General features: G+C 44.9%; 1 protein-coding gene across 1 annotated transcript; it reads right to left on the minus strand.

Annotated features, from left to right (window-relative positions):
- Positions 1-5,592: 5,592 nt before the first annotated feature.
- Positions 5,593-18,127, minus strand: LOC117377173 (BTB/POZ domain-containing protein KCTD16-like). The gene is made up of 2 exons (XM_033973531.2): positions 16,849-18,127; positions 5,593-6,391 (listed from the first exon to the last, which is right to left on the minus strand). The coding sequence occupies exons 1-2, from the start codon at positions 17,639-17,641 to the stop codon at positions 5,949-5,951; spliced, it is 1,236 nt and encodes a 411-aa protein (XP_033829422.1). The 5' UTR covers positions 17,642-18,127; the 3' UTR covers positions 5,593-5,948.
- Between the last annotated feature and the right edge of the window lie 1,217 nt (positions 18,128-19,344).

The following is a 19,344-nucleotide window of genomic DNA, read 5'->3' on the forward strand; positions in this document are numbered from 1 at the left end:
GAACGTGTTAAAATAAACCCTCAGCCTTTCCCTCAGATCTCACACAATTATACAAAATACTTTTACTTTTCAGTCCAGTTCAAAAATTTAGTGGAGTAGAAAGTACAGATACTGCTCTCAAATGTACTCGAGTAAAACGTTTCCGCTGTAAAATTTTCTTAAGTAATGTACAGATACTTAAGTACATTAAATACTCTACTACTTTTACTTCGTTACATTCCACCACTGAAACTCAAACACACTCTCTGCTTCTGGATTTACTGTCTGGTACTACAGTATTTTACCCAGTGTAATATCCTCTAGTCCTGTGTTTGATTTATTTAACTGCACAGACCAGAGTCCTCTCCCTCCGCGCTGCCTCGGCCCTCGGAGGTGATTTACGAGCGGTGGGATTTCCGGTCAGAACGGCTTAATAGAGCCGGTATATTCTTCAGGGCAGTCCTTGAAAAGGGGATAAGGTAATGAGGGGGAAAATGACAGGGAGGAGACACTTGAAGTATTCACCTGCAGGACCGTGGCACATCCAGTCCACCGCTCTGACCCTGTAACGAGACGAGGGAGGACGCTGTTCTTCACCTCCCTCCTCCGCGGTCCCCGGGGAGTCCAGCCCGGAGAGCGCATCCACAAACCTGCCCCACTTTACAGTCACAACCTCGGCATCGTTAGGAACAGAGCACCTGGAGCCGGCGCTTTATACTTTTGCCAAGTGGATCTCAGAGGCTTTTGCGTGAAGTTTGGAGTGAGGCAGAGCGGTGCCGTGTCCCCGTCTGCAGATGGATCAGTCCCTCACTGTGCCCACGCTGTGACGGGGAGCTGGCGCCAAACCCTGCAGCTCTGGGAGAAGGTGGCGCCAAGAAGTGGAAGAGTAGACTTTGGCCAGTCGCCCGCCGAAGTCAGCACTATACAGACACCTGTCAGACACGTCAGCCCGTTCAGCCCCGCACGAACACAACTATGGGCTTTGTTTTCACTACTTTCTGCATTTTATACACACACAAAAGACTCATCCTCAAACGGGCCGCCCTTTGGTTTATCGATCTACAGTACAGCCATATCTTACGTCTTATATCTGATGTATGTTTATAAAATGCAGTAAAGTAGTAAAAATAATGAAAATAAACCCCCAAAACACTGAATAAGACGATGTGTCCAAACTTTTGACTTTATTTTTTGCTTATATTAGATGTTACCTCAACCAAATGTCTTTTTACAATGTCTCAGATGCAGTATTGATGTGACGTTTATAAAAGAATCGGCTCTTTTGAACAGTCCCTTAATGTGAACATCTCATTTTTTAAAAGAACTGAATCTTTTTTCTGATTTTTATGCATTTTTTTAACCAGATTATCTCAAGAACAAAACAAGAATCAGCTCAGAAGCAAAGCAGGAGACACGGAAAATATTTGTCATCATAATAACAGTTTACTTTTTTTTAATTATTCTTATTGTTGTGCAACGTATTTGTTTTGTTTTTTTTAGATTTTTTTTAGAAAGCCTTGGTCATGTCTCGGTGATTAGTTTGTAGATAAAATGAGTCTTTGAAATGAACAGACTGAAAATGTTTGCTAAAATGCTTCACTTTTTGATGTGTCTTCAAAAATCTACGTGAAATAATCAGAAACTAAACTACAGCAGTTGAGCGTAATCTTAGGCACCAGTGGAATATCTGTAGGTACAATATCCAACAACGTCCCTGTGTAACCTTTGTGTTTTTAAATGTCATTTCCCCCCGTGCCTGTGCAGATGTTAAATACTTTGTCGTGTCATATTCTCACTATATTCTCTACATAAGCACACACACTCCTACATATGTTTAATTCGATTCCCAGTTTCTCCTGAGAGCCGTGAAGCCGCAGAATCCCGGACACGTCGCCTAAGTCTACACATTTCACACTAACGCTGACGTCCGTGACATTCACCTCCATTTTGTCACTTTCCCTGCAGATTCATTCCTAATACGTTCCACTGGTGTTTCACGCGCTGGACTTGGCAGAATCAGGCCAGAGTCAGACCCCAAATGTGCTCGGCGGCCGCAAATTGGATCCCGTTTCTCTAAGTGCGTCCCCGCAGGCCCGTCATGAAAGGGGACCACTGTATGTAGGCTTAGGATAATCACAGCTCGCGGCACAATAGGGATTCAAACGATGACCCTTTTTGGAAATGAGTGCAGGAAATACGCGTCGAGCAAACAGATGCAACCGCGCGGTCCCGGAGGATTAAAACTCACATGTGAAGAGACGAGGAGATGCAGATATTGTTTTTATGAGCGGTGTTGTTGTTGTTGAACTTGGAGCGTTGACTTTTTTATTCTGTTTGTGCTGTAAAAGTGAATTCTGGAGAATATCGTGTAAACTCCATTTCCTTTCGAGTCGGCCGAGGCTGCGGTCGTTCAGCGAGGTTCATCCACCGTGTGGTTTGTGTACGCTCGTGTTTTATATTGTGGTTTTGTTAAATTAGCTCTAGTCATTCACTTTCAAAACATGTCAGTTGTGTTTGAGTTTTGTTTTTGCACGTCGACATTTAAATAAAAAGGTTTTGCTCTTCAGTTTCCTGTTTATAGGAGCCATTTTGAGTACTTTTCACCATTCGAAATACAGAATTTACTGGAAAAAATTGAACTACGGATACGGCGATGCAGTTTTTTCCTGTTCCGATACCGATGTCGATACTTTGGCTTTAAGTTTCTGCCAATATCGATACAGAAAACATCGATTATTTCCTTTAAATATAAATGCCGTTTTGGGAATATTTTGTAACTGTTTTATCATAAAGTAACAAGGCGTTTTGTGTTTGTATCGTTCAGTAAATCATCCTAATATAGCAGTTTATCGATCAATGAACCTGTATCTTGGGGCCGATATCTGATCCACCAAAATGTTCAATATCGCCGCCGATATCTGATACCAGTAACACATATCTATCCACAAATAGAATACGCTTGATCTCTGTGGCACCAAATGCAGCAAGAACAAAGCTTTTCACTTCTTCAGTCCAAAGTTAAAGACGTTTCATAGATTTGTTTTTCTTTGCTGCTCTCGGGGCTGAACGCACAGCACACACAGCTCCATATAAGTCCATCCAGAGATGCAGAGACTAGGGCCTAATCTAACGTAAATATAATGTTGATAAAGACGTGTTCAGGGTGAGGTTTGGCTGCACCTCTGGACTGTGTTCGTGTGTGACGTTCTCTGAGCATCGTCGCCTTTAGTTCTTCTGTTTTTGTGTCTTTACGTTACATAAAACTGCAGAAAGACACGGCCTCAGTTAACCCCGCGAGACAAATGAGACCCGTTAGAAGTTGCACTGCTGTATTTGATTGAATTTTTAATGTTACTTGGAGCCTCGGAGAAGGATGCAGGATATCGATTGTATTTAATGATAGTTCAGGGTCGGGATCTGAAGATATTGAGCGAGAGGAGAGTGACGGGGGCAGGTTCAGGTCTGTGGGATAGGCCAGCGAGGTCAGGCCGATACAGAGCCCCCCCCCCGTCCCCCGTCCTGAGACTGAGAGGATTTGATCTGCACAAACACAGTGAGTTTTCATCCAGGTGTTGGATTCACAGCAGCATCACATCATGTATCTGTGTGTGTGGTTTTTGTACTTTTATGTGAAACTTTGGTCTGGAGACGTTTAAATGTGCGACAGAAATAAACTTGAATTTAACTGAACTAAATGCACAATGTTTTCTTATTGTTTGAGGGTCCAAAAATACCTACATAAGACCTGCATTATTATTATTATTATTATTATTATTATTATTATTATTATTATTATTACTTCAGTGATGAGGAGAGGAGCTTTTCAAACAGAAAGTCCAGATAAACGTGATTATAAATGATGGACTGCTCTTTGTTCACGGTTGATGCTCATCGGTTTTGAATCTGTGCAAATGAAGCAAAGTGACAAGAAAAGCCTCTATAAATATCACTTCCTATGGCGCACGCTCGGGATGCTCAGTTATATGTGTCTATTTATACTGTTCACTGGATCCTCCTCCGGTTCATCTCTGAATGAAAAATCAGATTACAAAGTCAAGAGGAAGACGGACAGACTCTGGAGCCTTGAGCTGGAGGCGGAGCAGTGATGCTCTGATATGAATCATTATATACAGTGGATCAGGGCGCCCAAAGCGAGGCACACGGGCCAGGCTTGGCCCTCCAGATGGTCTAATTTGGCCCATGAGGAGCCTCTGAGATTTAAAAAAGAATCTATTTTCATTTGTAGTGAAAAAGACCAAACTGACAAGTGACAGCAGCAGTTACAGACAGAGGGGACACAGTTTTACAGTTGGAGCCAGAGTCGAAGGTCATAGGTCATTTCCTATTCAGCACACGGCAGCAGTTTACCTTTAAGGTGTCATCAGGTTTGACCCTTGACCTTCTAATGCACATTCATTTTGACCCACCAAGGAAAAAACTTTAAACCCCTGCTGTAGATCAACCAATCAAACAAGGATCAACCCCAAAGACGGAAACACATAAATAAATAAATGATCCTAAATGAGGCAAACGTCACAACTGACCAGACCAAACCTGCAGCGTCATCACGTCATGAAGAGCCAACGTCCACATACAATTCTCAATCATTTATTAGATTTTTTGCACACTTAAAGTCAAGGATTTGTCAAACACTCATTGGCTTCACATACCAGACGACATCATCGATCCAACACAGACGGACACGGCCGACAGGTCAGTGCTCCGCCACGAAAAGTGAACCCAAGTGTCTTTTCTGAGTTTGCATATTATGCTTATGGTGAAATGACATGCAGTGCAGTTTGGAAGAAACAAGTTTGTGTTAAGTGAAGATAAACGAGTGACACCATCGCCTCACGCCACACACTCTGAGGTCACACACGCTCTGAGGTCACACGCTCTGAGGTCACACTCTGAGGTCACACGCTCTGAGGTCACACTCTGAGGTCACACGCTCTGAGGTCACACGCTCTGAGGTCACACTCTGAGGTCACACACTCTGAGGTCACACACTCTGAGGTCACACACTCTGAGGTCACACTCTGAGGTCACACGCTCTGAGGTCACACGCTCTGAGGTCACACGCTCTGAGGTCACACGCTCTGAGGTCACACGCTCTGAGGTCACACTCTGAGGTCACACGCTCTGAGGTCACACGCTCTGAGGTCACACTCTGAGGTCACACACACTCTGAGGTCACACACTCTGAGGTCACTCTGTCAAAGCAACAAAGTGCCGCCATGTTGAAGCGGCAACCGTGGCTCAGTTGGTAGAGCGTTTGTCCATTGATCCAAAGCTTTGTGGTTTTAATCCTTCTCTCGACTGACCCACAGGTTGGAGGTGCGATTCCTGCTCCCACAGATTAATGTTGTGTCCTCGGGCAACACACTTAACCCCAGTGTGTGTGTGCACTGGCGCGTGCGTACACTGGTGTGTGTGTGTGTGTGTATGTGATCGTGGGTGGTGGTTGATGCTTTGAGGCTTGAATGTGGCAAAGCGCTGTATAAAAATGTGCCCCATTTACTATTTCCACGTTAGCTCACTGATGCTAAAGCTTTGTCACGTCTTTAAGGTGTCGTTTCATTCATAAGTTGTTTTTTTTTTTGTTTTTTTTTTGTGCTCTTACGTCACAGGTGGACTTTTTTTCTACATTTTTTTTGTTTCCATTCTTCTTGAAGCGATGGCGCCCTGAGGTTGCGTTGTTGCTTGGTGCGACAGTTTCGGTGCTAACACTCAGAACAAGTCAAACATTAGATAAACCTGATTTAAACTGGTGCCTGTCACTCTGTGCTCAATGGAACCACAGACCCGGGCGGATTCGTACTTGTGCTCCGGGACGTTCTAGTGCTGGCGGGAAAGTGTGTTCATTTCATATAATACAGCTTGTGTCTTGAGGGCGCTGCTGTTTTTAGCCCGTGTATCCTGATACCTCTCAGCAGTGGTAAAGTGATCGCTCTCACTCTCTCTCTCATTCAGAGCCGGTACTTTCTTAGCAGCTCTGATTGCCACATGTACTTCCTCTCCGGAAAGTGATCAGGAATCTTAATGCGCCGGAAGTCCTGGATGCACTTCTCCAGCTCCTGCTCCGGAGTCATCTTCTCCTTGTTGATTTTCCTGCCCTTAGCGGCGCCGAACGTCCTCACTCTCATCATGTCCGTCTTGCGTCTCATCTCGGCCTGCTGCTGGATGTGGGAGGGGCCCTTCGCCATGGAGCGGTCCAGAGTTTGGGCGTTGCACTGGGGGCGGGACACGGGTCCTCGGATCACGGTGCCCTGGGGGGAGCTGGCCTCGGACTGGGACTCCGAGCAGGAGGTGGAGAGCTCGTTGAAGGAGGTGCCGCTCTCTCCTTCTTGTTCGCTCTTGTGGCTTTTGCAGCAGCAGTCACAGTGAGAGGACGACCACTTAGACGGTCCACCTGAAACACAAAACACACTGTTTGGTGAAGATAAACACATTTTACACTTTAACACTGTGTTAATATGTTTTCGATGGAGCCGTGTGCCGTTTAGGGGACAGAGGCTGTGTTTCTGACATCAGCTGTTTTCTGTATAAACATCAATATTGCAAACAGTGTATTTTGTTTATAGACTTTTAAAAAGCTGAACGCTGCAGGTGTTCATCCTCAGAGACCTTCTTCAGGTCGACTGCCCTCGTTTTAGGAAACATTGGTGGTAGAGTTTGTTTGCAGAAGTCACTCAGTATGTAAATGATTCTTTCTCACCAGAATCTAAACGAGGAGCTGAGGAGCATTTCTGATGGAGCAGTGGCTGACGATGCCCACACAGCCATTTCACTGTCACCAACACTCCGGCTCCTCCGGTCCATGTGGGGGCGCTGTAGGCACATGTGTGGGCTCGTGCCTTTGACATTTTATCTCTAAATCTCAGGAGTCGTGGGCTGTGCATATTTCTGTCCCTGATGAGCCACAGTGTCTCAAATCAGTCGCCTCCAGACGTTTTATACATAAATATGACTTTAAGGAAACAAACTCATTTAACTTACAAATGTTAAAAGAGTTTGAATTTGAATGCTATTAAATGAAATTAATAAAACTCCTCCTTTATTTGTGCTGCTCTGGTTCATAAGGTTTAACTTTACATTATAATTTGATGATATAACTCAATGGGACATTTTCTGTTTTTGAAACAAAATAAATAATAATAAAAGATTTTAAACGGGGGTTTGCAGACTGGCTGTTAGCGTTCTGACACTATTGTTCTCCTTGTTTAGATTTAACTCTGAAGATGGAGTTATAAACAGGAGGTGGTGTCTAAGGCCTCATCACTTTCAAAGATGGATTGTCTTTAACTCTTCATTTCTTTTCTCTGGATGAGCTCAAGCGTCTTCAGTCTGACCACAGAGCTCTCGATGAAAAACCCACATCAGAGACAGACATGAGCGATTCACAATCTCTCCATGTTCTGACTTTCTCTACAGCAAAAAATGAGAATGAACCATAAACCAGGACGAGCGTCTGAACTTTGACAAAAGGAAAATTCATAGAAATCTCATCAATGTGGTGATGTCACATGAATGCAGCCTATTGGAGGGTTTCACACTGGAATGTGATGATGTCATACTCCCAGATGGTGGAGGTGGGGGTGGTGGTGGTGGGGGTGGTGGGGGTGGGGGTGGTGGTGGTGGGGGTTAAATATGATATATGGCCTATAGACTGTGGTGGTGTCTGAAACAGCACAGCAATCGACCCAACACTGAGACAACAGGGGCCACCTGTCAGAGCAGGAGGCCACGGCAGGAGCCATCAGGAGCCAGGACCTGACCAAGCTCTACACAACTGCACACAACCTCCATACAACTGCACACAACCTGCACACAACTGCACACAACATCCATACAACCTCCACACAACTGCACACAACATCCACACAACCTGCACATATGCAGCTCATCTGGCAAAACCGAGGTGCAAATCAAAAACTAATTCAGATTTTTGTAAGTCGTGTTTGTAGCAGAGGAGTGTGTGTCTTTATCATGTGTTTGTAGCAGAGGAGTGTGTGTCTTTATCGTGTGTTTGGAGCAGAGGAGTGTGTGTCTTTATCATGTGTTTGGAGCAGAGGAGTGTGTGTCTTTATCGTGTGTTTGGAGCAGAGGAGTGTGTGTCTTTATCGTGTGTTTGTAGCAGAGGAGTGTGTGTCTTTATCGTGTGTTTGGAGCAGAGGAGTGTGTGTCTTTATCGTGTGTTTGGAGCAGAGGAGTGTGTGTTTTTTTCCTCCTCTTTTTGCCTCCTACACTCTTAATGAAGTGCTGTGTGCTTGTGTGTTCGTGCTTGTGTGTTTGTGTGTTTGTGCTTGTGTGTTCGTGCTTGTGTGTTCGTGCTTGTGTGTTTGTGTGTTTGTGCTTGTGTGTTCGTGCTTGTGTGTTCGTGCTTGTGTGTTTGTGCTTGTGTGTTTGTGCTTGTGTGTTCGTGCTTGTGTGTTTGTGCTTGTGTGTTCGTGCTTGTGTGTTTGTGTGTTTGTGCTGCTGGCTACTGAAGAGCTCAAGTAAAGACAGTAAACAGGAGCTGCCTTTGTTTCCAAAAATATCCCTGGGTCGTGATTTTGACAAACAAAAATGTGCAGGAAATGTCGTTACCGTTAAACAACGAAACACAAAACCAGGTACGAAACAAAATAACTCACACTGACTTTGAACATCCTGCAGTCTGTGATGGACCACACTCTGTCTCACTTATTTTACCAATGGATGTTCAGCAAATTAGTCATTTTAACCAGAAGGATCCAAAACTGCAGGACTTAAAACGTTTTTTAAAGAGGCAACGTGACTCTATTCTCTATGTTCTAATGTCGTTTCCTCGTCACACACAGACCTGGAGTTGTGTTTTTGTTTGATTCTCACACGTTTAACACACAAACCTGCAGATTTAGGCTGAGTTCTTCTTCTCTCAAACTGAAAACACTCTGTTCCACCTTGTGATGTCATCATGTGGCGATACAGGAAGTGCTCCGCTGTGTTTTTAAACTCCACACACCTTCATTTATAGAATCATTTGGACTTTGATTTCAGCTCTGGAACTAACACTTATTTCTGCTGAACTAAAGGTAAAAGGAGCTGTTCACTTGAAAACTACCACTTCATGACATCACAAGGTGGAACAGAGCGTTTTGAACTTTGTAGATGTAACAGACGAATAATAAAGTGAAACAAAACACAACTCCAGGTCTGGTTTTGAGGAGGGAACAACATTAGAACATGAGTTAAAGCTACAAGAGTCAGTTTTATGTGATTTAGGACCTTTAACGTGAACTTTAACAAAGATCAGAAGTAAAAACTAAACACAAAACCCCAAACATGGAAACTTAGACGACGTGACACTGACGATGGACCAACAGAGGGCAGAGCAGAACACAGAGTTTATTTGAACACGCAGAGAAACGAGACACGGGGGAGACATTAGGGCGGGGCAAACGAGCAACAGGACAGGAAGTAACACACAAAAACACACAGGGACATGGATATGACAAAATAAAAGCTGCTAAAACACACAGAGACACAGAAATGTCAAAATAAAATCAGGTACTGAGTGAAAATAAGTAAAATCATGAGCCTGACACAGTGTTTTGCTCGTACTCTTAAACATATTGGGGTGTGGCAGTTTGGCCTAAGATTTAAATGACAGTAATAAAGAGATCTTTGACCTGTTTTAGTTCTAACCAGTTTGAGACATTTAAAAACATTATTCTGAGTTCTGTTTCTGACATTAATGTTTCCAGGATGTGCAGCACCTCCACAGTCAGTGTTCCAGCAGCTCAAGGCAGAGCAGGCAAAATATAGAACAATATTACAATTTCATATCATCCCCAAAGCAAAAGAACAAGAGAGAGGAGTGATCTGGCCCCGGCGTAAAGTGCAGCCTTTATTTCCCCTTTAAAGGTCCTACATGACACAAAACCCACTCTGGAGAGACATGTTCTAATGATGTTCCCTCCTCAAAAACAGGAGTTGTGTTTTTTCATTCACATGTTTGAGTCACACTTTATTATTAGTCTGTTACATCTCCAAAGCTCAAAAAGCTGTGCTCCACCTTGTGATGTCATCAAGTTGTAGTTTTTAAGTTAACAGTCAACTCCAGGACTCAAATGATCCAAATGATTCTATAAATGAAGGTGGAGTTTAAAAACACAGCGGAGCACTTCCTGTATCACCACATGATGACATCACAAGGTGGAACAGAGTGTTTTCAGTTTGAGAGAAGAAGAACTCAGCCTAAATGTGCAGGTTTGTGAGTCAAACATGTGTGAATGAAACAAAACACAGCTCCAGGTCTGTGTGTGACGAGGAAACAGTAGAACACAGTTGTATCTGGGCTTTGACTCGTCTTCACTGTGGTTTTAACGACAAATCTAAAAATCTCCTAATGGCCTGTGCAGAGATGCTGCAGATTTCAGAGGGGGTAATAACATGTCCATTACCTCCTCCCATTGCACTCTGTGAATCAAGTCTAAGGGATTTGAACCTCTGCCTCGTCTGTAATGGCCCGGCGTGTGTGAGAGTCACTAACAGCTTTTTAATGGCTAATCCATGAGTGAAGAGGCTCGATCAGAGCAGAATCTCTCTGCAGCTACAGGCCAAACAGAGACGACACGCCGAGGCACACGCACGGTGAACGGAGCCTGAGGGCCCCCGTGGAGGGCCCCCCTGGAGGGCCCCCGTGGAGGGCCCCCCTGGAGGCCCCCCGTGACGACAGCAGCAGTTACAGAGAGAGGGGCCAAAGTTTTTCAATGTAAACTGAATTGGAGCCAGAGTCGATGGCACATGATCACTTCCTGTTTGTAACGCGGCGGTTAGCGGGTTAGCGGGTTAGCGGGTTAGCTGTGTCCATTTAAATACACATCTAACCCGACCCTGCTCCGTGTTTCACTGTTTTAATGTCGTCAGTGTCTGTAGTGATTCATAAAACATAATGTGGATTTTTATTTTGTTGTGGTCTCATTTTGGAGACTCACGTTCGCCGTTTGAACATTTTTAGTTGAGATTGGATGTGCTGTGAAAATGGGGCAAACATCTTTGGGGCAGCTATGGGGGAGTGTGGGCCTTTTAGGGGAGGCTAGTGCCCCCTCAGGCCCATGCTGGAGCGCCCCTGCTGGCCTGGAGGAGCAGCGCGAGAATTAGTCTGTGTTTTTGGTCGATGGGGGAACGACACAAACACAAACACAAACACGCCCCACATGGTACTGATATAAACCTGTGCTCATCCTCCGCATTATGTATCGTCGCTGCTTGAAACTCTTATTGTTTTTAGTGAGTCGAGTATAAACAGGTCGTTATCAGACCCGTGACTCCAAACACTGTCAGCCTCCTCCATTAAAACAAGTAACTGTGTGTACACTATGCTATCTTTTCAGGGAAGCCATTGATTGTGTGTTTTTTCAGATCCATACGGCCTGTATAAGAGATCAGATTCCAACCACAGTGAAAGGCCCGGGCTGCGTCTGCACTTCTCATAAATAACACAGAGAGTCGAGTTCAGCTCTGTCAAAGCAACTCCAGCAGAAAGAAGCAGAAACCAGAAAGCCCCAGAAAGTCTCCGTTTGTCCTCAGACCGAGGCCACTGCACAAACACTGAGATCTGGATTCTCATCATATTTATTCTGGGGATCGGAGCAAATAGTGGAAAAGTAAAACGTGACGGTGACAGGGTCAAAGTGACAGGATCAGATGAAAACGTCACTGGCCTAGCTGTGTTTTTTACATAGTCTAAACTCGTTCTGTTCCGATACCGATTCTGATACTATGGCCTTAAGTATTGGCCAATTCCCGATATCAACTGATACCAGAGCAGAGACTGAAAACAGCATTTATTTAATTTAAACTAAAATAAAACTGATCTAAACATGTTACAAAACTGTTATTTCTCTCTCAAGTATTTTTTTATTTCATTTATTTAAAAATTTTGCACTCGTGTAACAAATAACAATAAAAAGAAGACAGTTTATAAAAAGCAGCGACAGGAAGAGGCTAAAAACCCAAAAGGGCTTTTATTAAATGATTATGATTACGTAAAACTGAACATTTTAGCTGTGCATTAGTTTAAAAATGACATTTACGCACCTTAAAAAAGTCATTAAATTCAAACACGGATTAAAATTGAAATGAACGACAGAACAGCTTTGTGTAAATAAAAGTTCAAACATTCTGAGACTTTCTGTGCGACTATGGCCTGTAAATAGTTTTATTATGTCGGTTTATATGTCCAACCAGGATATCGACCGATATTTGGAAGCCGATATCTGACCCCAGTATCAGATCGGCGCGTCCTTCGTCTAAACTGACTCATTCCACTGTGTCTGGTCAGTCGTGACACATAAAGTCAGAGCCTCATCACGGTCGGGTTAAACAGGGTCTGACTCAAACAGGAGGGGCCCGTCCCCGTCGTCCGCATCATTTCCCCTGAGCGGCCTCTACACGTCCGCCTCGTGTTTATGGACCTGGCACTTTGAAGCCAAACAATCCAACTCATCTCAGTCACAACATTAGAATAATCTGCTTTGTCTTTGTCCTTTGCAGCTGTGTGCTTCTGTGTGAACACTCTGCTTCACTCTGTGTAAACTCCAGCCTAAACACACAGATTAATGGACCGTTCACACAGAGCAGACTCTCAGGTCTCACTCACATGCTCCAGTGGCACACGTCATGTGTGTGTGTGTGTGGCTCTGGTACAGTGTGTTCGCTTTGGTGAGCTTGCAAAGTGTAGTTTACACTTTGTTAGCTCAAAAATGAGGCCAGCGTGTTCTTGTAGCGAGAAAAAGGCTTGTCTTGCAAAGAAAGCGACAGGAATTATAGAGTGAGGGAAATCCATTTGAACGAGATAAGGGCATCTGGGGCAAACGTGTGACCTCAGCAGATTCTGACCAGGCTGCAGCCTCGTGTCACAGATAATCACGTCTGTCATATCCATAGGCCGTTAATAGATTTATGTGTATATATTCTGTACAGTCTATGGTTTTATCTGTGTAGATTATAATTAGTCAATATGTCACGGCCTTTGAAGCAGAAACATCTCCTCCAGCTCCTCGTCACAAATGATGAGGAAGTATCGTAACTTCACCCACACGACGGAGTATGAGTGTGGTGTGTGGGGCTGGTGGTGGTCTGAGGGGCTGGTGGTGGTCTGAGGGGCCGGTGGTGCAGATTGCCAGTCTCCCCAGTCTCCTCTTGTGTCTTACTGCCCTGCTCTGGAGTCATGTCACTACAGTTTGAAACAAAAGGACTCGCTGATATTAATGTGAACTCAATAAAATAATGACCTGTTCTGGCGTCTGACCAGCACCAAACCAAAGAGATCTGACCTTCATGTGACACAAACGGTCACTTCTGCGTGAGGAGGTAGCGACCCATTCCAGCCACTGGAGGGAGTCACCTGAGTGAACTGTGAGCCTGGTCCACATGAGGACTGTCCCGGTGTACTCTGTCTGAGCTCTCCGGGGTATAATTAAGGTGGCGGCTGTCAGAGGGGCTGGCTGCTCCCAGCACTAAGGGGCAAACCTGATTTATGACTGAAAAAGGTTTTACTAACGACTGTTTCAAGCAGAACTCGGCACGTGATAAAACCCCATTGGTCTGGGACAGAATCTGCACATGTCCCTAAACAGGTGACGTCTATACAAAAGAAAACACTCAGGACTGGATTCTTTCATTTTCCGAATCACAATAACTTTTTTCAAGACTCTATGTTTTCGCGCAGTGTCTTCTGGGACTGAAATATTTACTACTAATTCTGTAAAGTGTGATTTATGAGGAGGACTCATGCTTGAAGGTGAGCAGATCTTCTTGAGCTGATGGATGTTTCAGGTTGTGTTGTGAGGAGGAGCTTGGACCATGTTTCTGTCCAGGTGCTTTTTCAGACGTTTACGACTCATTCACTGAAACATCATCCATCTTTCGTAAAGGCATCACCAGCCCATCCTCTTTCCATCAGCCTCTGAGTCTGTTACACACACGGTAATAATCTGTCCTCTCCCAGTCTCCTCGTCTCTGTCCAAATGAAGCCTTCACACACAACTGACCACACCTGACTCTCACTTTGTGCTTGTTCCAAATGTTACACTAAGATCATAATATATAAGATACTTTGCATTTTAATCCAGTGTGATCATGTGTTTCCAGCAAATATAACACAACACAGTCAAACGTTTGGACACACCCTCTCATCCACGTTTTTTTCTTTATTTTTACTACTTTCTACATTTTATTTACACGCAGAAGACATGAAATATATGATGTAAGATATATGGAATTATGTAGTAAAGAAAAAAAGGTAAATAACCCCCTTTGTTTTGTCAAAAAATATTTAGTCAAGTTATTAAAGGTCTTATATTTCACCAAACTGAGTCTTGTAGCTTTAAATCATGTTCTAATGTTGTTTCCTCCTCAAAAACAGACCTGGAACTAAACTTTTACATTTAGTGCAGTAGAGATTTGCAATTCCAGAAGCTGAAATGATCCAAATGATTCTAGAAATGAAGGTGTGTTGAGTTTAAAAACACAACTCCAGGTCTGTTTGTGATGAGGAAACGACATTATAATGACACAGATCAGAGGATAGTGTCATGTGGGCCCTTTAACGTTTTCTTTATCACGTAATTCAATATCTCTTGCTTCATATACTCGATGTCTTCTGTTTGTATAAAGTCATAATGAGGGTTTGTCCTGGTCCTGTGTGTGCAGAATGATACTGCAGCATCACGGTGACCCACATTACAGAGTACACCTGGACGCTTTCATTATCTGTCATCGACACTGTGCAAACAAACAAAATAAATGTGCAAACGTCTGCCTAAAAAATGAGGAGAAAGTGATTTTGTCTGCAGGCCCCCGCGGCTGTAATCGAGAGCGGAAGGTTGATGGTTTCATGGACGAATGGGATTTGTGTCTGATCAGATGGATGGGCCTGATACCACACAGGGAAAAGATGGAAGATGGACTGCTGCATCGGGGAAACAGAAACCTGCCCCGACTTGATGGACCTGAAGCTGTCTCAGTACGATATGATTCTGTTTCCAGATCAAGGTTTAGTTTGTTTTCATCCCTGATACTTTGGACTCCTCACTAGAGCCTCAGAGTGGTCACACGCCGCCGCTGTGACGTGTGGAAGGCGTCTAAACGAGCAACAAAACACAAACGTAAAACAAATCGGCCATTTTTAACCCATAAAAGAGAGAACCACGTCATGGAAATACGGAAACGTCCCCACAGGACTTTAAACCGAGAGATACCGTCCTGAAAATGTCGGACTGAGGATGGCGCTGTCTTCCTACCGGGTGGAGGCATGACGGGACTATAAACTGGGACGAAGGGGTCTTTTTACTGTCACACGCCTAAGATACGGTCCTGAAGAAGCTGTCGTCCTGCCTCCACCGGTAAGAAGACAAGCGCCAAAATTATTTAAAATCATCTGAGCGCACACGTCACAGCAGCATCACGTGACCACTCTGAGGCGCTAGTCTGTAAAACGGATCTATTAAAAATCTGAATATGTTTTATAATAATATGTGGGGTGTATTTTTGGGATGCTGAGATGCTAAGATGACTTTCGCTGTAGTAATCTGGCTCGGGTGAAGCAGACGCAGCAGCTGGAGGATTAGTGGACGACACTCATGTAGAGGATTCATTTTTAGTGTTTCCTCTCGCAGTAAAAACATTACAGCACAAAAACACATTGTCCCTGAGCCAAAGGTGCACTCGTCCACACGTGTTCTCAGCCGCCCCGGGCCAGACACTGTCCTATATCCAAAACAAGTCTGGAGTCTTTAAAGTGCGTAAGAAACTATGTCTTTTTGTGTGTTTTGTTTTATCCCTCCATCATCAGTGCCACACCTTCACTTCTGCGCACTTCTCCTTTTGCTTTGTCGTGTCTTTCCAAATAAAAATATGTTCTTTCTTACTGCTGCCCAAGACCAAGCTGCTACTTTAGTCTATTTTTGTTCTCCTCTGCAGCTCTCCCCATGGCCAGGTCTCATGCAATTTTTACTTCCTCGTTCCTCCAGTTTCTTGCTCATCTGTGCTGTTCACTTCCTTCAAGCTGCTTGTTCCCTGAAACATTCTGCACGTTCTCAAACTCACACAAACAGCCTGGACAGTTGTTACTGATCATGTTAAACGTATGAAATATAAAGTATTATGATCATTTCATAACATCAGTGGGTCTTTATATTTATACTGCATAAATAATCCAACATATACATTTTGCATGAATTATTGAGAATAATGTGTGAGAGGGAGGGACCTATGTCTATGGAGGCTTTTCTCTGGTGCTTTTAGCCTGACTCTACTTCCATATGACACATGCTGTGCCGGGCTGTGCCGGGCTGTGCCGGGCTAAATGACTCAAAGAAGTTGGATCAGCTCAAGTTATACTTCACTCATAATAACAATGATAAATCGTTAGCGCACCATATGTCAGGTCTTTTTCCTTCCTGAGCTTTTTAAAATGCTTTTTAATTGACCATATGCTCTGCTACTTAAGGTCCTAATTAACACGTTTGTTCAAACTTAAAACAGACATCTAGAGATGGTGAGGTGCATCATGGGTAATGTCCCTGTCCACTAGAGCTGGATTATTCATAACCAGTGGGTAGCTGGCAGCATCTGAGCAATAACCCGTGTTTATGCTCGGCGCATGCGCCGCAACCTCAGTTTGTGACTCAATGGCACTTTGTCCTGTGGCAAAGTCTGACTCTTTAAGACCAGAGAAAGTGTCATTCAGCCCAAACACCCGGGTCCAGAGGGATGTGTACGTCCCTCTGGGTGTTTTACAGAGTCCTCTTGAGTCTCCAGACCCTGCTCAGTGTGTGTGATGTACAGAGGCTGTGTAACAGTGTGTTACTCTGAGTGCATACTCTCCACAGTACTCACGGTAGAAGATGTACTGCGCGTAATTGGACCAGACTCTGTCCTCCGCGTAATGACCGGCTGGGGGCGCTGTCAGGGATGTGTTGCAGGCTACGATGTGAAAGCCACTCTCCGACAGCATGTCGAAGGCTCGCTCCAGATGCTTGAACTTGAGGTGAAACCTGCAGGTGTAGCGGTCTGGGGGTCTGTCTATATCCCGGTTCTCGCTCAGTGCGTCTCCAAATACTTCCTTTGCCAAACCGATTCTGCTGCTGATGAAAATACGGGGCAACTTTTTAACTTTGGCCTCGCTGTCTTTGGCTGCAGCAGCGCACACGCCTCTGAGCACCACTGTGATGTAGCCGTATCTCTTGTCTAAAGAGTAAGATGAAAAGAATCTGTCACTGCCCTGCGACGCATCGTCAAAATCACTCAAACACACGTCGTCCTGAGTCAGTTTCGAGTCCTCTGAGGATAAAAGTTTCACCAAATCTGGCAGCTGGAAATACTCCGCTTCCCTTTTTAAGCGTCCGCGCTCTGGAAAATGATCAGGCAGGACAACGAGTTTGTCTCTCAGATAATCCAGGACATAACGAAACAGAAACCCGTCTCTGTCGATGAAGTAGCGTCCTCTGAAGTCCTTGGACAAGTCGTTGGAAGATCCTTTCTTGGAGAACAGTTTCCCCAAAAGCGAGTTGGGGAAGCTGGTGAGGGTGGCCTGGCGCGTGTAGTACACCTGTCCCCCCACGTTCAGTTCAATCACGTCCGCTGGAGGATCTTTGGCGGGTTGTGTTTTAGAGTTGTCGCTCAGAGCCATTTTAGTCCAAACCGAGGGGAGTCCGGTCAAACGGGGCGTCCCAGAAGTTCAGGGCGCGGGGTAGAGTGCACGTGCATGGTGCTGCATATCCTCACTTCAACCCCGCGCGTAAAAGCGCAGATCCGCCGCGCATCCTCAGGGAAAATGATCGATTATCGTCATAAATCAAAGACCCGCGAGCGCATCGCGTTACGCACGTCCACTGCAGAGGGTCAGAGCGCGGACACTACACACACACACACACACTCTCTCTCTCTCTCTCTCTCTCACACACACACACACACACCCACACACGCACACACACACACAAACACTCTGCTTTTGGTTTAAAAAGAGAAAAATCCGACAGAGTCAAAAACTACATGAACCAACTGTGCCCAAAGCTCCGCGCGTCTCAGCACCAAAAATCTGTGAGCCGCGCGCGCGTCACTGCGCTGAAACAGAGACTGAAGCTTCTCCACGAGACTGAAGCTCCTGCGCGTCTCCACGCTGCTGATTGGGAGACGAAGAAGAGCAAGATTTATGAGCAAGACTAAAAAATGTTCCGTGAAGTGAAGCCCCGGATCATATTCAAAGAAAACTCCATCTGCAGAAAGTGCGCACATCTGCGCTGTTTAGTGCGCGGATCTTATCCAACAACGCGCAGCTGCTGAAGAGGATCTAAAGCCGCACATCCAGCACTGCGGACTTTAATCCTCCTTTCGAGTCTTCACACAGACATTTGCTTCCACATTAAAGGTTTTACTGAGGCGCTTATCCCAGAGGCAGCGTGTCCTGGTTAAAGACTCAGAGACGCATCTGTGCAGAAAAGTGCAAACAATAAGATTTATATTATTTTATTACAAACATCATGTTTATTTTACAAACAAAATGACAGCAGTGAACTGACAGGACATCAGGAAAAAGTTTGTTATTCTGTGGAATGTTCTGTGGCCACAGTGTCTTGTTTTCAGGTGAATCTCGGGGGAGACTTTGATGTTACGCTCAATACATCAGAAAATGGATCTGTTTGTCATTGATCCTCATTGAGCGACTTCAGCACCATGGACAGCAGCTCCTCCTCCACCACTACTCCACCTTACCCCACCTCACCCCTCTACTATCTCACCCCACCTCACCCCACATCACTCCACCTCAGCTCTCCACCACCATCACCTCACCCACCTCACTCCACCTCACCCCACCATCACCTCACCCACCTCACTCCACCTCACCCCACCTCACCCCACCTCACCCCACCACCACCATCACCTCACCCACTTCACTCCACCTCACTCCACCTCACTCCACCCCATCAAAGTTTTTATTGACCCTTGTTTCAGTTTTCAGTTCTGTTGTGGGGCTCAGTTCGTGCACTTTCTCCATCAGACTCGGTTGGTGTTGGTTGGTGTTGGTTGGTGTTGGTTGGTATTGGTTGGTGTTGGTTGGTGTTGGTTGGCGTTGGTTGGCGTTGGTTGGCGTTGGTTGGTGTTGGTTGGCGTTGGTTGGTGTTGGTTGGTGTTGGTTGGCGTTGGTTGGCGTTGGTTGGTGTTGATGTTTATAAACAGACTTAAACACATGATCGAGAGACGACATCCTGCTTGAAAATAAATGTGTATTTTTCTCCTTTACAGTTGTAACTGTGTCGTTCTGGTGCGTGTGATGAGAGGTTTTTGCTGCAGTGCTGATGGGAGGCGTGGACGACGGGAGAGAACCCTTGACTG

Source organism: Periophthalmus magnuspinnatus, chromosome 10, assembly GCF_009829125.3.
Source record: "Periophthalmus magnuspinnatus isolate fPerMag1 chromosome 10, fPerMag1.2.pri, whole genome shotgun sequence".
NCBI classification, from domain to species: Eukaryota; Metazoa; Chordata; class Actinopteri; order Gobiiformes; family Gobiidae; genus Periophthalmus; species Periophthalmus magnuspinnatus.